General features: G+C 40.7%; 2 protein-coding genes across 3 annotated transcripts in view; one reads left to right on the forward strand and one right to left on the reverse strand.

The window, feature by feature from the left end:
• The window catches only part of LOC117267453 (phosphatidylinositol-binding clathrin assembly protein-like), a 37,294-nt gene that overhangs the window by 8,723 nt on the left and 10,894 nt on the right, over positions 1 to 17,677 (reverse strand). Inside the window, exons 3-15 of one of the 2 annotated variants that reach the window (XM_033643378.2) lie at positions 15,471 to 15,546; positions 13,915 to 14,017; positions 13,302 to 13,395; positions 13,107 to 13,218; positions 10,919 to 11,025; positions 9,555 to 9,596; positions 7,642 to 7,727; positions 3,319 to 3,421; positions 2,688 to 2,821; positions 2,410 to 2,507; positions 2,069 to 2,182; positions 1,922 to 1,952; positions 1,632 to 1,773 (exon numbers count right to left, since the gene is read on the reverse strand). In XM_033643378.2, the coding sequence (XP_033499269.1) occupies positions 1,632 to 1,773; positions 1,922 to 1,952; positions 2,069 to 2,182; positions 2,410 to 2,507; positions 2,688 to 2,821; positions 3,319 to 3,421; positions 7,642 to 7,727; positions 9,555 to 9,596; positions 10,919 to 11,025; positions 13,107 to 13,218; positions 13,302 to 13,395; positions 13,915 to 14,017; positions 15,471 to 15,546 (1,242 nt within the window). The remainder of the gene's footprint in view (positions 1 to 1,631; positions 1,774 to 1,921; positions 1,953 to 2,068; positions 2,183 to 2,409; positions 2,508 to 2,687; positions 2,822 to 3,318; positions 3,422 to 7,641; positions 7,728 to 9,554; positions 9,597 to 10,918; positions 11,026 to 13,106; positions 13,219 to 13,301; positions 13,396 to 13,914; positions 14,018 to 15,470; positions 15,547 to 17,677) is intronic. The other variant, XM_033643386.2, reaches the window with a different exon arrangement.
• The window catches only part of LOC117264298 (ras-related protein Rab-39B-like), a 32,700-nt gene continuing 31,153 nt past the window's right edge, over positions 16,131 to 17,677 (forward strand). Inside the window, exon 1 of the mRNA XM_078172547.1 lies at positions 16,131 to 16,147. The gene's annotated coding sequence lies outside the window, so the exon portion shown is untranslated. The remainder of the gene's footprint in view (positions 16,148 to 17,677) is intronic.

Below are 17,677 nucleotides of genomic sequence, written 5' to 3' on the forward strand. Positions count from 1 at the left end.
GTGTGCCCCAGATAGGCAACTTCACCTAATGGGTCTGTTTTCTGTAGAAGGTCAACTAAGGCCATGTCATCAGCATACTTAGACAATCTAAAATGTTTCTCGTGATCATATCATTGGTTAGAAGAGGAAGTAGCACAGGGGAAAGAATACAGCCTTGTGGGTAGGAGTCAGGAGTTGTTGGTTAAAATCAAATTTTAATATCTGGGAGCAAAAACTGAAATGTTATCCAATTTAAAGCTTTTCACTGTTTTATATCATTGTGAAATTAAAGGTCCCATATTGTAAAAGGTCTTCTTTAATATAAAACAGGCATGGGTCAAATTCATCAAAACACTCAATCTACAGAGAAATGCACATAGTCTGTATTCAGGAACTGTGCCTTTAAACAAGCCATCAAGACCTCTGTGAATTTGTGATGTCACAACTAGACTTCATAGACTGTTTCAAAATTAAATAATAAACATGGGTCCCTTTCTATTTCCTGTTGGAATGTTTTGCAGTGTATGTGAATGACATCAGCTGACAGGAAGTGAACATGGACCTAAGCTATTGGCTAATATAATTCCGGTGGTACAGTCTATAAAGGTAAAGAGTGCCGGTATAGTGTTGTTATAGTCATTTGCCGGCGGCAATGAAGGTGCAGAGACACAGAGAGTGCAGATGAGGCTCCCTGGAAGTGTGCTGGGCTTTGAAGCCAATTTTTGTAGTGGCCAAACAGTGGTACTGCAATTTTTGGTGTTCATCATGTGATGCCATTGGGCCCAAAACGACTTTTTCTCATAGAGTTACATTGGGAAGGAGACGTCTGTAAATCAGTGGATACTTTTTTTTAAATGTCGCAATCGTGTCGAAATCACTCATTACATGTTAGCGGAGCGCTAAACCCGGAAGTCAGCCCCTTGGCCGGTAAGTTTCTAGTGCACCTGCTCTGTGGGCCCAATGATAAGGAAGCATTGCTGATCATCTGTGTAATTTCATACTGCAGAAATAAAGGTTTTCTGGCTTCATGCACCACTGAGCAACTTTCATATGAATAAATACGGCCCCGCCGCCAATGCTGTATCCAGGTCTCTTAATACAGCCATACTACACATGTGGAAGACCTGGAAAAGCTGACCAAGACGAGCTGACTGGGCTTTTTCAGAAGAGAGGGCTTAAAGAGACAGGCACTAAAACAAGGGTGAATCCAGGTATTGTCAGGCAGCCAGTATGAGGAAATAAAGTGGGGTTTTTTTAACATTAAAACATGTAAACATGTTCCAGTAGAAACCCCAAATACAAGTATGAACCTGAAAATTAGCACACTATGGGACCTTTAATCTTTTTATTTTGATCTTTTATCTTTTTGTTGGCAGAGACACTATAGTACCTTTTCAATTTGTGATCCACCCTAACAAGCAGTGTGAAATATGTGCCTCTGTTGGGTGAAAGTCACACACAAAAGGCACAAATTGGCACTGTGCAGGTCAGGTTTTGGAGTGAACCCAATGATACTGGAGTAAATTGATGTCCTCATAACAAACAGGTGAGTGAATGAGCTGTGAATAAATCTGCATGCGCCACATGCAGTTCACAACAAAAGATTTTTTTTCCCCTGGAACTTGACGAGATGAATGTAGCCTTTAACTTACCATCTGAGGGACAGGCATGGGTGCAGGTGCCATGGGATGGGTGGTGTGAGTCCAGTTGGTGCTGGTGCACATGGTCTTTGACTGCCAGCCGCCCCCTCCTGTTGGCTTCTTCTCTACCAGCTGACTCCACTGGAGCTCTGGCCTGATGCATACACACAAACACAGACAGAGCGTTGTCAGGTGCACAGATGTTGCAAAAACCCAAAGACAAATAATGACAAATAAAGCTGGATAGACAGCTGAGTCATTTGCTTGTGGCTAAGTCTTAGATGTCAGAAAAACCCACTCACTTTTTAGCTGGCGTCCCCCCAAACTGCAGGTCTGAGAGAAGCAAACAAGAAACACATCAGCTAAAAGGAAGCAAAACAGCCGGAGAAGACGAACACGAAACATGAAAGCTGTGACTGAATCTTCAGAGGGAGACTCTGTATACTCACTACCAACGAGGTTGGCTAATGAAGAGTCCAAATCGTTGGGCAGCATTTTCCCAGAATGCAATGGGACTCCGGGACTGTGAATTTGAGCGGGTGGGGCTGGCTTTAGCAGGTCACCTGACATCCAAGGGTTACCATGGTAACATGAGAGGAGAAAAAGAGGGGGAAATGAGTCAAGAGCATGAAGCAACTGGGCATCATTGTCACAGCGTATCCAGCTCTGAGCAGTGCAGTGTGTGTATGAGTGGGCATTTATTTGCACGCTTCATTGTATGTTTGCATGATTATGTGTGTGTGTGTGTGTGTGTGTGTGTGTGTGTGTGTGGTTGTGTATGCAGTCCTACCTCCCCAGGCATTGTTATTGTTGGGCACAGTGTGTGTGGTCTGGATGGGGGTGAAGTTAGGCTGCAGGGTGAACAGCTCACTGGTCAGGTTTGGCACACTGCGGGAACGACAACGGAGAGCAGAGTTTTTTTTCTCCTCATTTTATGTTTATGTAACGAGAAAAGGCCATTTTAAAAAATCAGATTTATCATGACAGCCAAGCAAAAGGCTGCTTGCTGAAGAGTCCTTCTTTAACTTTGCCTTTCTGGCTTTAACACACAGCAGATGTTAGACTCACTGGTTGCTGACGGGTACGATTGGTGAGTTGGAGAAGAGATCCGTGGCCCCTCCGCTGCTGTTGGCACTGCCCACTGATTGGGTGCTGGGTGACACATTGGGTGTCTGAATGTCGATCACTTTATGACCGTCCTCCTGCAATGGGAAGCATCAACAGTATGACATATTCATGGTTTGTAAACAGCCCCGCAGCACACACAAATGGTGTTAACCTCTTTTGGAGAAACAACCACAAACAATGGAGCCATTTTAAATATTTGTATTCCTGGATGCTTCTTTATTTGAATGAAAAATCCACTGCAGAGGGTCTTGAGATTGTGACTTTATTGTCATTCTCTGTGTAGCTCTGTACGCTATGGGCCGGCAGCCAGAGACAGACAGTGTATTTCACTGTACCGCAGGACCAATGCACTTGTCCATTCAACTTCAACAACAGCGTGGAGGAGAGAAAGAAGTAAAGTACACTTCATGCAAGCTAAAGTGATTTCAGTCTGCTTTTCTCACTTAAAAGCAGAAACAGTAAGAAAAGATGTGTGCACTTGTAATGATTATATACTGTGGTTTCATTCAGCACAGTATTGTTGGTATGTATGAGCTGTCTAAATGTTAATAATGTCTTGCAGATATCTCGCCTTGTGTTGCTGCAGTCTGTTGTCTTCTGTCTTGTCTTCCATACGGCTGAGAGAGATCCCAGTGCTGGACAGAGAGGACACTGCACTGGACAAGGTGCTGGATCTGAGGGTGACACACACAAACATTTTTGCACAACTAGTTGCTATATTTCCTTGTTTTGCTTGTCTCTTTTTACTGCTCTTTTACTTTTTACTGAATCTTTACATGTTACAGTGTAGATTGTAACCTCTGCTTTTTTTTTTTTAACAAGACAAGAATCCACAGCCCCACAGAGCTAAACCTGCAACAAGATGATGCTCGATGAGATTCATCCTCTGGGGATCATGACTGTCTGCACCAAACGTCTCCACAATTAGAATGGAGACTGATTTTGCCATCCCCAAACATTGCTGCTAGCATGGTGAAAAAGTTTTCAAGCTGTAGTCATAGTTAAAGAAGTAATAGAATAGATAGTGTTCAAGAGTAGTGAACTACATGTAATTAAACTTGAACTAGAGGTTTAACTTTATTTTGCAGTAGCTAGCTGGTATTATAACTACGGCCATATTGGCATAGTGATTCCAGTAGTTAAATTACTTTTGCCATTTTTTTTTTGTAGTTAACTACTGAAATTACAATCTATTTCAGGTTATAAAAGGATTGATTTTTTTAATTCTTATTTTATAATTGCTTCCCTACTGTTAATGAGCTCCATTTGTCCACAATTAGTCATAATTAATTATTGCTATTTATTAACAATGTTCATAGAGGTTGTTGCATGCTATTTTAGAAGTTAGCTGGCTATCTAAGTAATCCTGTTTGGTGCAATACCCCACCTGGGCTCTAGTCTGTGAATGGCAGGTGTCTGACTGATAGACATTGTATACAAAACCAAAGATGACATTCTTTACACTTTCCAATGGATTGTGGGGTATTTTATGCTTTTCGTTTATGTATGATCTGTGAATAAGTGGGCACTATTTGCAACAAACTTCATTAAGTGGCATTTTTTGCTGGCATGTGGGTTTTTCTGTATTGTATTTTGTTATAATTTCATATCACATGTACATCGTCAATCAGTTAATTTAATTTTTTTGATATCTGTTTTTACGTTTTTCAATTTAGCATGAATCACAACCAATTCCCTCCAAAAAAAACCCAAACAAACAAACAAACAAAACTCAATATATAGACAAATCTCACAAAAACAGTGAGCCAAAAAAGTAGTTTGAACTAGGCCCAGTTTTCTTGTGTAGCTTTAATTAACCAAACTAGATTTCTCCCTCCAGTGTGAAGTAATTAGTAGCTCCCCAACACTGAGAATAAATCTTGCAGTTAATGACAATTAAACCATGTAAATGCACATTGGAATAAATTAAGAATGACGTCATTACTAGTTATGGTTGCATTATTGTACCTTGGCATAGTTTAAAAAAAAATATTTTGTTAATTTGGTTAACTCACCACCCCGCGAGCGCGCAAAACTGACGCAAGTTAAATGCTGCGTCATCAACAGGTGCATTATGGGTGTGGCTAGCGTTCAAACCGCTATTCATGCTAACGGTCATGGTGGGTCCTTCAGTGGTCATTTCTGCGTTCAGTGAGGAACTTTATACCTTCTGTGAGGTGTGTGAGGCCTTTGTGAGTGACAGAGAAGCTGAGTGAAGTGGTTATACTGGGACACAGAGGCTAAATGGACTGGTTACACTGGGACAGAGGCTAACTGAGCTAGTTATATTTTGCTTTGAGAATGAACGAGCAGAGTAGTGATAGTAAAACAGGTGAGTGTAACAACAACAAGCTAAGTGTTGTAACTACTCTGCTGTAATGTCTATGTGGAGATTTTATTGTTCAGCATCTCTGTGTTTGTCTGCTTTGGTGGTGTTTTATTCTGCTGCTGATCCTGTAAGAGGCCTCAGGCTGTTTAATTTGTGCCTTATTAATGCCTGTTGCACCCTCCTGGTCTGGTTTAGACTTTCTGTTCATTGTCGGTCATTTTTGTTTAATTGTCAGAGTGTTGTCGTCTTTTCTAGTTAATTGTAATTAGGCTACATTGGCAGCTAACGTAATGAGTTGCATTCACAGGCTGCAAAGTGTAGAAAATTAACTACTTGTTGGTTTGGTCATTAAGGCTCTGTGCTGTCGTGTTGCTCCACTATTGTAAATACGTTAATTTCTTTTTTTAATGTAATTCATTTTGCAGCCCTAAGGTGTTTTTTAATTTACAATTCAGTGGTATCATTCTGCTTATCATCACACAATTCAACTGACTCACTTTTTACCTGGGCACAACTTCTTCAAGGTAACAGTACTTTTACTTTACACGAATTTTTGTAAGGTATCCCAGATGATGAATAGACCTTTTCACAGCAAACAATTTGACGTGTCACAGTAGGAGCAGCACAGGTGTATTCAACAACATTAATGATAGCTGCATTCCACTTAGAGGAAGCCCTGGTATCATCCATGCTGGCTCACTGGAATAACTTACTGGGACACTAAATGGAAACGAGCCATCGTTAATGTTATCAGTTTCACCTGTGCTTTTCCTACTATGACAAATCAAAATGTCTGCTGTGACAAAGGTCCATCCTAGTGACTTCCTAAAGAGCTTCTTATACAAGGCAAGGGGAAGGGGGGCCCATAGAGAGCTGGGAGAAGAAATGGGCCTTGAGGGTGTTTCAGATTGCCTCCTCAAAAATACAACTGCACAGTGGCTTGTGAAAGTATTCACCCCCCTTCGCATTCTCTCTATTTTGTTGCCTTACAACCTGGATTTTAAAAGTTTTTTTTTTTTAGTATTATTATTATTGTGAAACAAACAAGAAATAAGACAAAAAAACAGAATATCTGAGCATGCATAAGTACTCATCCCCCCAAAGACAATACTTCATAGAGCCACCTTTTGCAACAAATACAGCTGCAAGTCTCTTCAGGTATGTCTCTATGAGCTTGGCACATCTAGCCACTGGAATTTCTGCCCATTCTTCATGGCAAACCTGCTCTAGCTTTGTCATTTTGGATGGGTTCCACTTGTGTACAGCAGTATTAAAGTCATACCACAGATTCTCAATTGGATTGAGGTCTGGGCTTTGACTGGGCCATTCCAGGACATTTAACTGTTTCTCCTTAAACCACAGAAGTGTTGTTTTAGCGGTGCGGTAAGAGTCATTGTCCTGCTTGAAGGTGAACCTCCATCCAGGTGTATGTATACTGAGATCATGTGGCACTTAGATTGCCCACAGGTGCAATTTTTATTTTTAATTTTTAATTTTAAGTCTGGCAACCTGTCCAGGGTGTACCCTGCCTCTCGCCCAATGTCAGCTGGGATAGGCTCCAGCCCCCCCGCGACCCTCAAGAGGATGAAGCGGTTAGAAGATGAATGAATGAATGAATGAATGAATTTTTAATTTTAATTTTATTTTTATTTACATATTTAACTAATTATGTGGCCTCTCAAGGTAATGGATGGGGCTTCACAGCAAAGAGGGTGAATACATATGCATGCACCGCTCTTCAGTTTTGTATACTTTAGAATTATTTAAAACCTCCAAAAAAAAAAAAAACCATTTAACGTATTAATTTGTAGTATTTTGTGCAGGTCTGTTACATAAAATCAAATATAAAATCCATTTAAAGTCCAAGTTGTAAGGCAACAAAATAGAAAGAATACCAAGGTGGCTAATACTTTCGCAAGGCACTGTAATTACATAAGAAGTCATGTGAAACTTAAAGTTGTGCCTTTTGTTATTTATGCCCTCAAACAAGGCCAAGAAGTTCAAGTTGGTAGCAATCTATAGCAAAATTATATGTCTATTCTAAATAAACTATAAAAACTAAAAATAAAGTACATATTTAAAAAAAAAAAAAACACTACTCAATTAAATAAATAATTTCTTATTTTCTTTTGTATTTTTGTCAGGTATAAATTGATAAGCAGATGACTGCTGCGTGATGCATATGTTATTGCTATCCAATGTTATGTGATCATGTGACACAATGCTCGGATATATGGTTGCTAGTTCAAACTCAAAGTCTGGGACTAGGGCCTGTCATAGTAAGGTGCACTGGGGCTGGTCATGACTACCTTACGCCACTACTCTTACAGATTTAGTTTTTAGGAGAATTTGGTATATGGACATTAATGCAGGGCTATAGACTCTTAGTCTTGTTGTTAATCATTTGTTTTATAATAAAGTAGTACCATCAGTGTAACAGTAGTACTAACAGCAGCAGTACTTGTAGCAGCAATAGTACTTGTACTAGTAATAACAGTTATTGCAGTAAGATGGAACAGCAGTAATAGTGGCATTAAGTGGGTGGCGCAGAACATCTGAGTGTACCTGCTGGCAGTGGAGAGGTCCTTAAGCTTCCTGCCCTCCAGAGAGGCTAGATGCTGCTCCAGAGCCTCCAGGAGAGAGCTAGGAGCCTGGGGAGGGGGTAAATGGGAGGGGAGTCGATGGGGCAACATTAGAACCACAGCCAAGTGGACAAAATTGGAGACACTGCTTTCTCTCACACCCATCTCCTCACCTCCTCATATGATCTCACTCACTCACATACGCACACACACAAAGCAGCAGCAAAATTAAGACATCACCCTCAGATTCATTATCTACTCTACGACAGCTCTTTGAACTTTTTTTTTTTTTTTTTTGCATTTGGTTTCATCAGGTTTGGTTGACCAGCATGCACACATCAGCCTTGGATCATGCAAGCGAGTCCACAGCGGGACTGACAGGTCAGGACAGAGCAGAGCATCGTCGCTGCAGGGCTCCAGAGTAGAAACACAACAAACACGTCTCTGGACCGTCTAACGAGCCCATGCAGAGGCCAGCAGTGCACAAACGCTCTCATTAACACACACACTTACGCACGCATACGTGTAAAGAAAATCACAGTCCAAAAAGTAAGAGTTAACTGGTGGATTCCATGTTAGGTTAAGAGTCAAATTAAGATATTATTTGTTTTATTTAGTTTGAAAATGAGGCAGCGGCTAAAGCTAAGTACCAAAATTTTACCCCACTGGAAGCCAAGGAAGTTAACTCATCGAAATGTAAACGTCTGGTGAAAAACCAGGTATACACATTGAGCAGCTGGACGGCACTCTTTATTGTAAAACAAAAAAAAGGATGGATGGGTTCATTTTGACCACATGTGATACCACGGTTTTCATCGAGAGCCTTACATTTCAGCACCAGAGAACACAACGCAAACACAACAAGCAAAGAAAAGATTTCTCATATACTTATTTTAAGGGGGAAAGAGAGTAAAATGCGAATTCTGGATATCCTTCTTCAGAGAAATCTAGAATATGCTAAAGGTTTAAAAGTAAAACAGACACATATCTAGTGCTCAGTATAGGCATGGGTCACTATGTTGTTGAATAAGGGCATATAAGGTCTTCATAAGCACTACAAACATGGCGCTAATTTTAAAAAGTCAGCCCTTTTCAGTTCGTCGCTGGAAATTTGTTGCATTATAAACATCCAATTATGGTTCTACTGAAAAGGATACTATGCATTTGGGGCCTTTAGCATGATATGCAGTGCTTATGATGGCATTATGTACACCTATCCAAGTCATATTTGCAGAGACCTATTTAATAAAAACCATTCGCTGCTCTCCCCACAGCTAATGCAAAGGGACATAATCTTTTCATGGGAAATGGTTTGAACACTGCTTATGTGGGCAAAAACCTATTTCATAAAGCTGTGCTGACTTATTTATTTGATAAGCCTTTGAATGAAGAGACAAGCCTTGATATTTACACTGGGAAAATGCCAGAAATACTGCTGGGGAAATTCAGACAGATAAAAAGCCCCGGTCATGGACATCTAAAATAGAAATATTCAAAAAGGAAGCTAAAAACTTTTGATATTCAGCTGCATAACTGCTGCTTTCAAACATCTTACCTTTTAAGAGTAAAATTTGTTCTGCAGTGATTCAGATATGGACAAAAAAATGTAATTCCTGCACTAATGATTGTGACAAATAAATGTGCTTCAAGGCTATTTGCAGGTCTTCATTTATTGTTTCCTCTCTATTCTAGACTCCGAGAGAAAAGGAGAAAAGGCAAAGGAGTTAAGGAGAGTGAAGAAGAGAGGAGGACAGGGCAGCTGCAGTGTGGGCAGGTCTGTAGGGTGAGTAGGGAACGGGAGCGTTTAGAATGAAGCATTATGGGATTGACTTGACGGATTTAAATACTGGTTGACTGACTGGTTGATTGACTGATTGAGATGAGATGTAGACTGACCTGTGTGAGATCGGGGCTGTCGCCCTGATCTATCCCAACTCGCTGTGTCACAAAAAAGGAGGGAGGGGGTAAGGGGAGGGAGGAGGGAGGCAAAATAAAAAAATAAACCAAATGTAATAATAAAACAAGGAATAAACCAAAAAACCCAACAGAGTAAAAAGAGGGAAGAGGCGTGTGAAGGAGGAAGAGGAGGAGGAGGAGGGAGAAAGAAGAATCAAACCCAAGCATTCATTACTTCATGCAGTGGCTGGAAAGGAAAACAAATAAAAGACAACAGAGGAGGAGGGGAGGAGGGCGCATGCACACGCATACGAACACCCATATATATAGATATATACACAGTATATGTACACACACACTTATAAGTACACTCACACGCACACACACACTGAGATCTGGAGACTGGTTTGAAATGAATGCTGAGCACACCGACTGATTGAACAGGCAGGGCAGAGAGGGCAGACAACAGGTCACGTGACGACTGCGAGGTAAGAAACATCCAAAAGGAAGACACTCAACTAATGTTGACTTTGAACAGAAAGAGAAGGGGGGGACACAGATGACACACAAACAGACAAACACACATTTTGTTAGACAGGTAAAATGAATGGGTCCTTAAAGTCAACGTTAGTCTGTTTTGTTTTGTTTTTCTTTGGATCGAGCGGCTGCACCCCAAACCTTCCTCCAAATGGGAACGAAACCAAGCAGAGAGAAAGCCTTTGAAGATGGCGCACGGGATAATGCTACGCAGGATAAAACTGTTTTATATTCACTGTGAAGCCTAGCAAGGACTGCAACTGTTATTAGGATAACAGCCATTATAGAGATTATATTTTTTAAAGGAAAGGGAGGAAATAAAATAAGAGGAAGAGGAGGACAGAGATAGTGATAGAAAAAGAGCTTGCTTGGGCATGCAGTGCAGGCATGTGAACAGGCAGCACGCGAGGGGTCCCTCAACTGGAAGCTCTACATGAGTGGCTCTCTGATAGGCTAGACATTAATCACTTGTCATGGAGTAACCCCCTCCCCAGGTCAGGGCAAGAGAAGGACAGAAACAGGAGGAACATCTAGAGGCAAAAAAAAGACTTGGAAGTTTAAGAGGAGCCCCTGGACGCTGATCTGCGGTCAGTTTTTAGGTTGGAAAATATCGACCGTAAATCAGATCCAAAGGGTAACAGAAGTCTGGAGCGAATCTCAACAGGTTTAAGTGTTTTTTTCTGCAGGTTTAATTACAGGACAAATATAGAAGAACGTGTTTATAGGAGAGGAGACTGTCGAGATTCGCCTCAGACAGATATTCTCGCCCTCTCCAGTGGCGCTCTGTGTGTCCTCCATTGAGGAGCAGCAGGACAAACGGACGTTACCTCTGCCACTTTGAGAAACTCGGACAGTTTGGTCATCCTGTTGAGGAACGTCTTGTAGAGCTCCAGAGCTTCTTTGCACTGGTTCTTCTTCATGTCAAAGTATTTTTCTGTGGATCAGAAGACCAGAATCAGCATAAGATCACTATTTATTCACAAATAAGGCAAAAGCACATGTTCAGTAAATCCTAAATTAGGATTTATAGCCCTCTGAGGTGCTAGATGAAAATGTTAGAAAGTGTATACAGTAAAACAAACTGCTTAAAAATCAATCTGCTGCTGATTTGTCCTGATGAGCCCTGCACATCAGGTGTACGTGCAGGCTGTAATAAATTCCACATAGAATCTGCCATATAACCATCGTTTAGATCAGATCAATTAAGTAATGAATCATTTAATGAACTCCTCACTGGAGAGTGCAATGGTCTGTTCCCAGCCACTCACTACTCACTAGCTTAATAATTAATGGAAGAAAAGAAGGTGATCTTTAATTGGACTTTTAGAGACAGTCAGAGGAAAAACAGATTTCCCCTCATAGAAGAATTGAGTGGAGTTACAGTCTTGTGATCTCAAAATCTGAAGCAGATTACGGTATTAATACAACTGTATCTGCTCGATTGTACAGGGTTCCCATGGTCATGGAAAACCTGGAAAAGTCAATGATGAAAAATGATGGAATTTTGGTCTGTGTAATTAAATTGTTCCTGTAATCTTCCATGGATCACCTTTCATATAATGTAAAATAAGTGCAAATTTATTGTCTGTAGCTGTTGGCATAACGTAGCTCCAATATCGATGTGTTAATGCCTGACGTTTGCCATCGCTTACACTATAAAATATTTGACTGTACATGTACACTAAATTACCGGCTACCAGTTGCGTTACTTCCACTGTTAATTACTGTGTCATTTTTACAGTAAATTGGTGTGAAATGACAGCTGTATGCTCCGTTAACATTACTACGTTTAACTGTAACCTCACAGTTAATGCCCATTACATTACTGTGATATAGCAGTGCGTTCCTGTAAATTACTGAATTTTACTGTAACTTCACAGTTTATGTACAATTGATTACCGTGATTTTTTTTTTTTTTTATATATATATATACTTTATTAATCCCCGAGGGGATTTTTCACTCTGTTGTCAATTACACACAGGTCCGAACACACACATGCACAAACTGGACCTATACATGCACTAAGTGGAGAGATGTCAGAGTGGGCTGCCCATGACAGGCGCTCTGAGCGGTTGGGGGGTTCGGTGCCTTGCTCAGGGGCACCTCAGCAGTGCCCAGGAGGTGAACTGGCACCTCTCCAGCCACCAGTCCACGCTCCATATTTTTGGTCCGAACGGGGACTTGAACAGGTGACCCTCCGGTTCCCAACCCAAGTCCCTATGGACTGAGCTACTGCCGCCCCCGTATTGCATTTAGCAATATGCTCTTGTAGAATTACTGTATTTCACTGTAAACTCACAGTTAAACTACTTCTGTAAAATTATTATATTATTTACGTGCATGAATTTCACAAAAAAAATTGAATTTAGTTTCATATCACAGTAAAAGCCTGTGATGTGATAATAATGTAATGTATTGTTAAATGTCACAGTTACAAATTGTAACTTTCTGGAAATAATTTCCAGTGTATGTTTCTTCATTTTCTCCCGACGTTTCATCTCTCCCATGTATGAGAGTCAGGCAAGTGGGGACAGATAAATAATGTTGTGGCAGTGGGATTTAAAATTTAGGGCCATGAATCCTAAAGTTTTCATACCTACGCCTCCATGCTCTTTTTGAACTGCATCACATTTTTGAGATGAAGCAATTGATATAGGCATGTTAGGGTGTTAAATTGTCACTCGGAGTGCCAATGAGCACTTTGATTTTGTCTTAACTGCTCTGAAAGTGGCGCGTGATTGTTCAAAGATATGGAGTATTCTTATTTTTGATAAATTAACCAGCAGGCCAGCTAAATAGTCGGCTGTCATTCCCCCACTGTGGGTGCTCTGTTGCTTCATGTCCATGGACCATCTATAATATAATTGACATTTAGAGTAAAATATACACCTGTTATGTTCTGGTTATGCCATGAATGGTGCTGGAAAATTCTTTATAGGTCCTTGAATGTCATGGAAAATTTGTGAAATTTTGTCCATGAAAATGTGTGGGATTGTACAGTGTATATTGTTTACCCAGCATGTTGATGACCCCTTCGTTGTATGCCGCAAACAACCGTATGGAGTCTTTAAACAGCAACATGAAAGCTGTGTTGATCACTCCGTTAGTCAGCTCGTTGGAGTTGGGCTGGAGGAAAGAAAGAAACAGACTGTATCAAGACATTGCAGTGTTTTAAATACAAGTATTGTGTCTTTAAGTCGGGTGTTTACCTGGAAATCCAGCAGTGCATCCAGCTGGTTCTGAATGATGGGCAGAGTCTTAATCAACTTCTCTGTGTTCATGGTGCGCATCACGCCGTCAGCCCTGGTAACAGACAGGAATACATGCACACAGACACACATGCAACACACACACACACACAGGAGGACTCATCAGGCCTACAGACTGATGTGTGTGTATGTGTGTAAGGAGGTCCCACTGATACACGCTCCCAGTGTGGGTTAGCAGCAAGAAACACATCTAAAGTGAGACTGCGTTCATTTTGAAATAACATATTCTCCATCTTCTCAGTTCAGTACACTACAACCTGACCAGTAGCTTATAGTAGCTGACGTTAACTACACTGTAAGTTAACTATCTTTATAGGTGAAGCTCAGTTGGCTGACTTTATGACTCTCTGACTGACTCGCTATGACTTTATGAATGACTGTTGCTAGTTGCTGCTGTTCAACTAAATAGCAAATATGTTTAAACATGCATCTAGTGCCATCTGATGAAAAGTGGAAAACAATATTCACATCCTGTTGGGATAAAAAGGCCCATAATGCCCCCTCATATACAGAATCTGAGGTGTATGTTAGTAGTGTGTGTTGAGTTTGTTACCCTCTCTTCATCTTGGTGAAGTCCACTGCTGCTAGTCTGTAAGACATGGCTTTTTCATTCAGGTAGCGGCTGTAGCGTCTGATGAAAGTTGACATGTTATACCCTGGGGAGGCACAGAGGGGGCACTGCAGTTAGAGACTGGTCACCTTGGCCTATTTTCACTCCAGGTTAAGAAGCCATAATCCCTCTCATATGAAATGGACTAACTTCTCCATGAGCAATCTGCTTTTCTCCACACTGGCCCTCGCACTGTCTGACCTTGAGATTTATTTACTCATGGAGTTTTACTTTTGAATCTAACTAAAATGGCAGCCGGTCGATTTCTTGACAACTGTTCATCCAATCAGCTTCACACTTGGCAGGAGTATTGCTGAGGACCCAAGGAACTGCAGTGTTGAGTGCGACCTCTTGAGATCTACAGGATATATAAATAGTGTGTTATATACTTACGGTGTAGTGTATTGAGAGGGAACGTCTAATAGCTGTTACACCGCTGAACAGCATGCAGGGTACAGCTCGCTCTCTATTAACAGCAGATGAATTTAAAGAGATTGAAGGTGTCTCATTGTAACAAACTCAAACAATTTAAAAATCAGACATGTGCCTCTCAGAATGAACATTTTCGTTCCTGACAATAACCTGGTCCCAAGTAGCTAGCTGTTTGCAAATCATGCATATACACAGAGGTGCAGTGTTGAGTGTGAAGTAGGGCTCTACATTATGAGGAAGTTATGCAATAACTTTGTGAAATATCACAATAACGCCATCATTTGCAATAAACGGATATTAAAAGTGTAAACTGTTCTTGGCTAAGATTTACCCAGCTGTGCTTGTGCCATGTCATCTCTCCTGTTTCCAAAACATTGCCAGAGAGCTGATGTGCTATTTGTCTTTTTTCGGCACACGTGCCTCTCTGGCATTCCCACTTTCGTCTGCACTCTTGTCCCACTTTCCACCTACAGTATGGCAGCACTAGTCTAATAAAGCTCACTCGCATGTGTGCAGATTCTGCCCCGTCAGACGATGCCTGACGAAGAGGGCTCTGTCAAATTGGCCAGAGAATTGTAACTGCATGACGTGTATCAGACAAAATAGCGCCTATAAACAGAATTTAATTCAATATGTTGTTAACTGTATTCAAAGTGTAATATCACATCTTTTGCCATGTATTTATGGAAGCTGGTATGATAATAAAGAATTTTTATTGTGCAGCCATCATGTGAAGCTGTTTGCACGAGCAGGACTCAAGAAAGCTGTAAGCAGCAAGGCCAGGCAATCGACCCGTTCCGAAAAGGGATTGTTCTGAACGGGTACTGAGCCAGTATATTGAATTACAAAGTCAGTGAGCATGTGTTTCCATTTTCAGTAACATTCAGCAGCTTCTTGTATCAAACAAAGGGCACATTTATCTGTAGAGTTTCAATCCTGGACTGCAGCTTCCCTCTGAAATGGGCTTATTGATAGCGTTACAGAGCCGGGGAGAGTCGGACATAAAGTCATTTTGTTAGACGTGCAGCACTGCTGAGTTTACAAACAGCCAAATGGCATTAAATCACCTTGTAGTGCAGCTTTATCTAGAAAGTTGTTGAGGTTGAAGAGCGTGTTTCTGGAGGCAAGGTACTGCATCAATCTCTGATGGAAAAAGGACAGAAGAAAGAGTTAGTGACATATCTGAGGTTCTCTGACAATGTCATGTCATGTCCATTCAGACACAGTAACAGTGTGTTTGTCTTGCAAGGAGAGGAGATCATTTGTAGACAGGAGTTGCAGCTTCATGAGCATATTTCTTGTCTCAAAGTCATGAAAGGGAAACTTTAACTTGCTCCGCTTGTTATTGAATGTCAAAGTTTACTATGATCCGATTCCAGAATCCTGTTTTAACAAGAACTACATTATTCTATAGAAATAAAGGTGCCAAATACATGGGGCACTAACTGTTTAAACTTAAAACATCACGTCACTACCCATGTTGCAAAAAACTTTCTAGTTTAAATACTTGGAGAGGGTCAGTGTACCCGCTGTAATCACTCTTTCTACTCTGAGATGCTCATCGTTTAACATGTTTGATGTTTTGGTTGCAGCTCCTGCAGTGTGAGCAAAGCGGAGTGAGGTGATTTGTCACACCGGCCATTGAAATGTCAGCGGGATACATCATCCGTCCTTGTTGGACACGTGGAAGATACGGCTTCAATGAAACTCGCTGCAAGAGTTGGAGAGAAATTGCTACATCCTGGTGAGCGAAATGTCAGTCTCTGGATAGATCGATGACTTGAGTGAGCCGATTGGCAATCAGTCTCTCATGTTTGTGTGTGCGTTTGGAGCTGCAGAGTAGGTTGTACAGGAAATGTCTTACTTTCATCCTTTCATATAGACTTTCCTGTGTGCTCTGCTCTGATGCTTCATTAATAGTTTATCATCTTGTGCGAGGCTGCAGCTCACATTAAATTATCAATAAATCTGTGAATTGTTTCCCCTCGACAATTAAGAGATTATCTAAATTGTTGCCGAATGGTTTTCTGTCCACTGACTAATGGAAAACTGACGAATCATCTCAGTGCTGATCGAGTGTGCTCATCCTGAAGCGGATATTCTGTAGCACATCACTCTTACTACCAACTGGACAAACCAATGCATGTAGGTGTAGGTGTGTTACAATGCATTAATCTGGATTGATTTATAGATTCAATGATCCAACATTATCCAAGCATAGATACATTTTGTCGTCTTTAAGATATGCCTTTATTTTGAAATTCCCATGATGTGTCACCAATTCCATCCAAGCTCACCTCCTTCCTAAACATTCAAACAGTGCTAGCGGCCTAGCACCAGGCAGATAATGCTAACGAGCCAAGAAAGGCACCGAGGATGTTTGCCGATATTGTCTCATATCAGTCACAGGCTACTGAGTTTAATCAAGTCAAAATCGCACCGTGGCAGACTTTGTGATATCAGCAAATATTGTGATGTTGTCCAATTAATTGATATCATACCGTATTGTGATGAAACGTGATTTACACCCCTTATATTCTGATGTAACTCTCAAATAACAAGAGTGATCTAAACTGACCCACGGCTGTCAAGATATGGTAGTTTTTGCTTCATAACTGTGTATCTGAAACAAATCAAGCTAAATCCCTTTATTATGAGAACAATATTTATGAATACATTTAAAGAATCATTTGTATTCTAAAAAGTTTTTTAACATTTTTGTTCTGTAGAGGCCACATAATACACTTTGATCTCATTCAAGCAGACTTTAATATCATCAGGGGTGATAAAGGTAGCAAAGATGCGAACCCTTCATGGGGGTCCAAGGTCTGAAATTATGTTAAAGTACAGTGTATTACATAGTAGCTAAAACTGTATGTGGTTTTTACTCTTTTCAGCTCTTGCTGCTGTTTGGTCAGTTAAAAGGCAGGGGTCAGATACAAAATTTATAAAAGGATTTCACAGCTGCTACAAATAAAAGAAAAACTGTCACCAGGTAATTTCAATTCAGCTCTTGTCATTTTCAGTGAGCTTGGCATTTGCCCCTTTCTCAAGCGACATAATTTAACTGCTGTAATGATCGTTGAATTCAACCACATCAAGTAACATATGTCGATTTTAGCTAAGCAAATGTGTTGTCTCATGATTCAGTCTCATGTCAAAATAACTCCAACAGACAATTGTTTAATTAAGTTGTGGTCGATATTATCTTGGCATAAAGAAAAGAAGACATGCATCTCGTAAAAACTGATCTGATCTGACCTATTTTGGATTC

Source organism: Epinephelus lanceolatus, chromosome 11, assembly GCF_041903045.1.
Source record: "Epinephelus lanceolatus isolate andai-2023 chromosome 11, ASM4190304v1, whole genome shotgun sequence".
In the NCBI taxonomy this organism is placed as follows: domain Eukaryota; kingdom Metazoa; phylum Chordata; class Actinopteri; order Perciformes; family Serranidae; genus Epinephelus; species Epinephelus lanceolatus.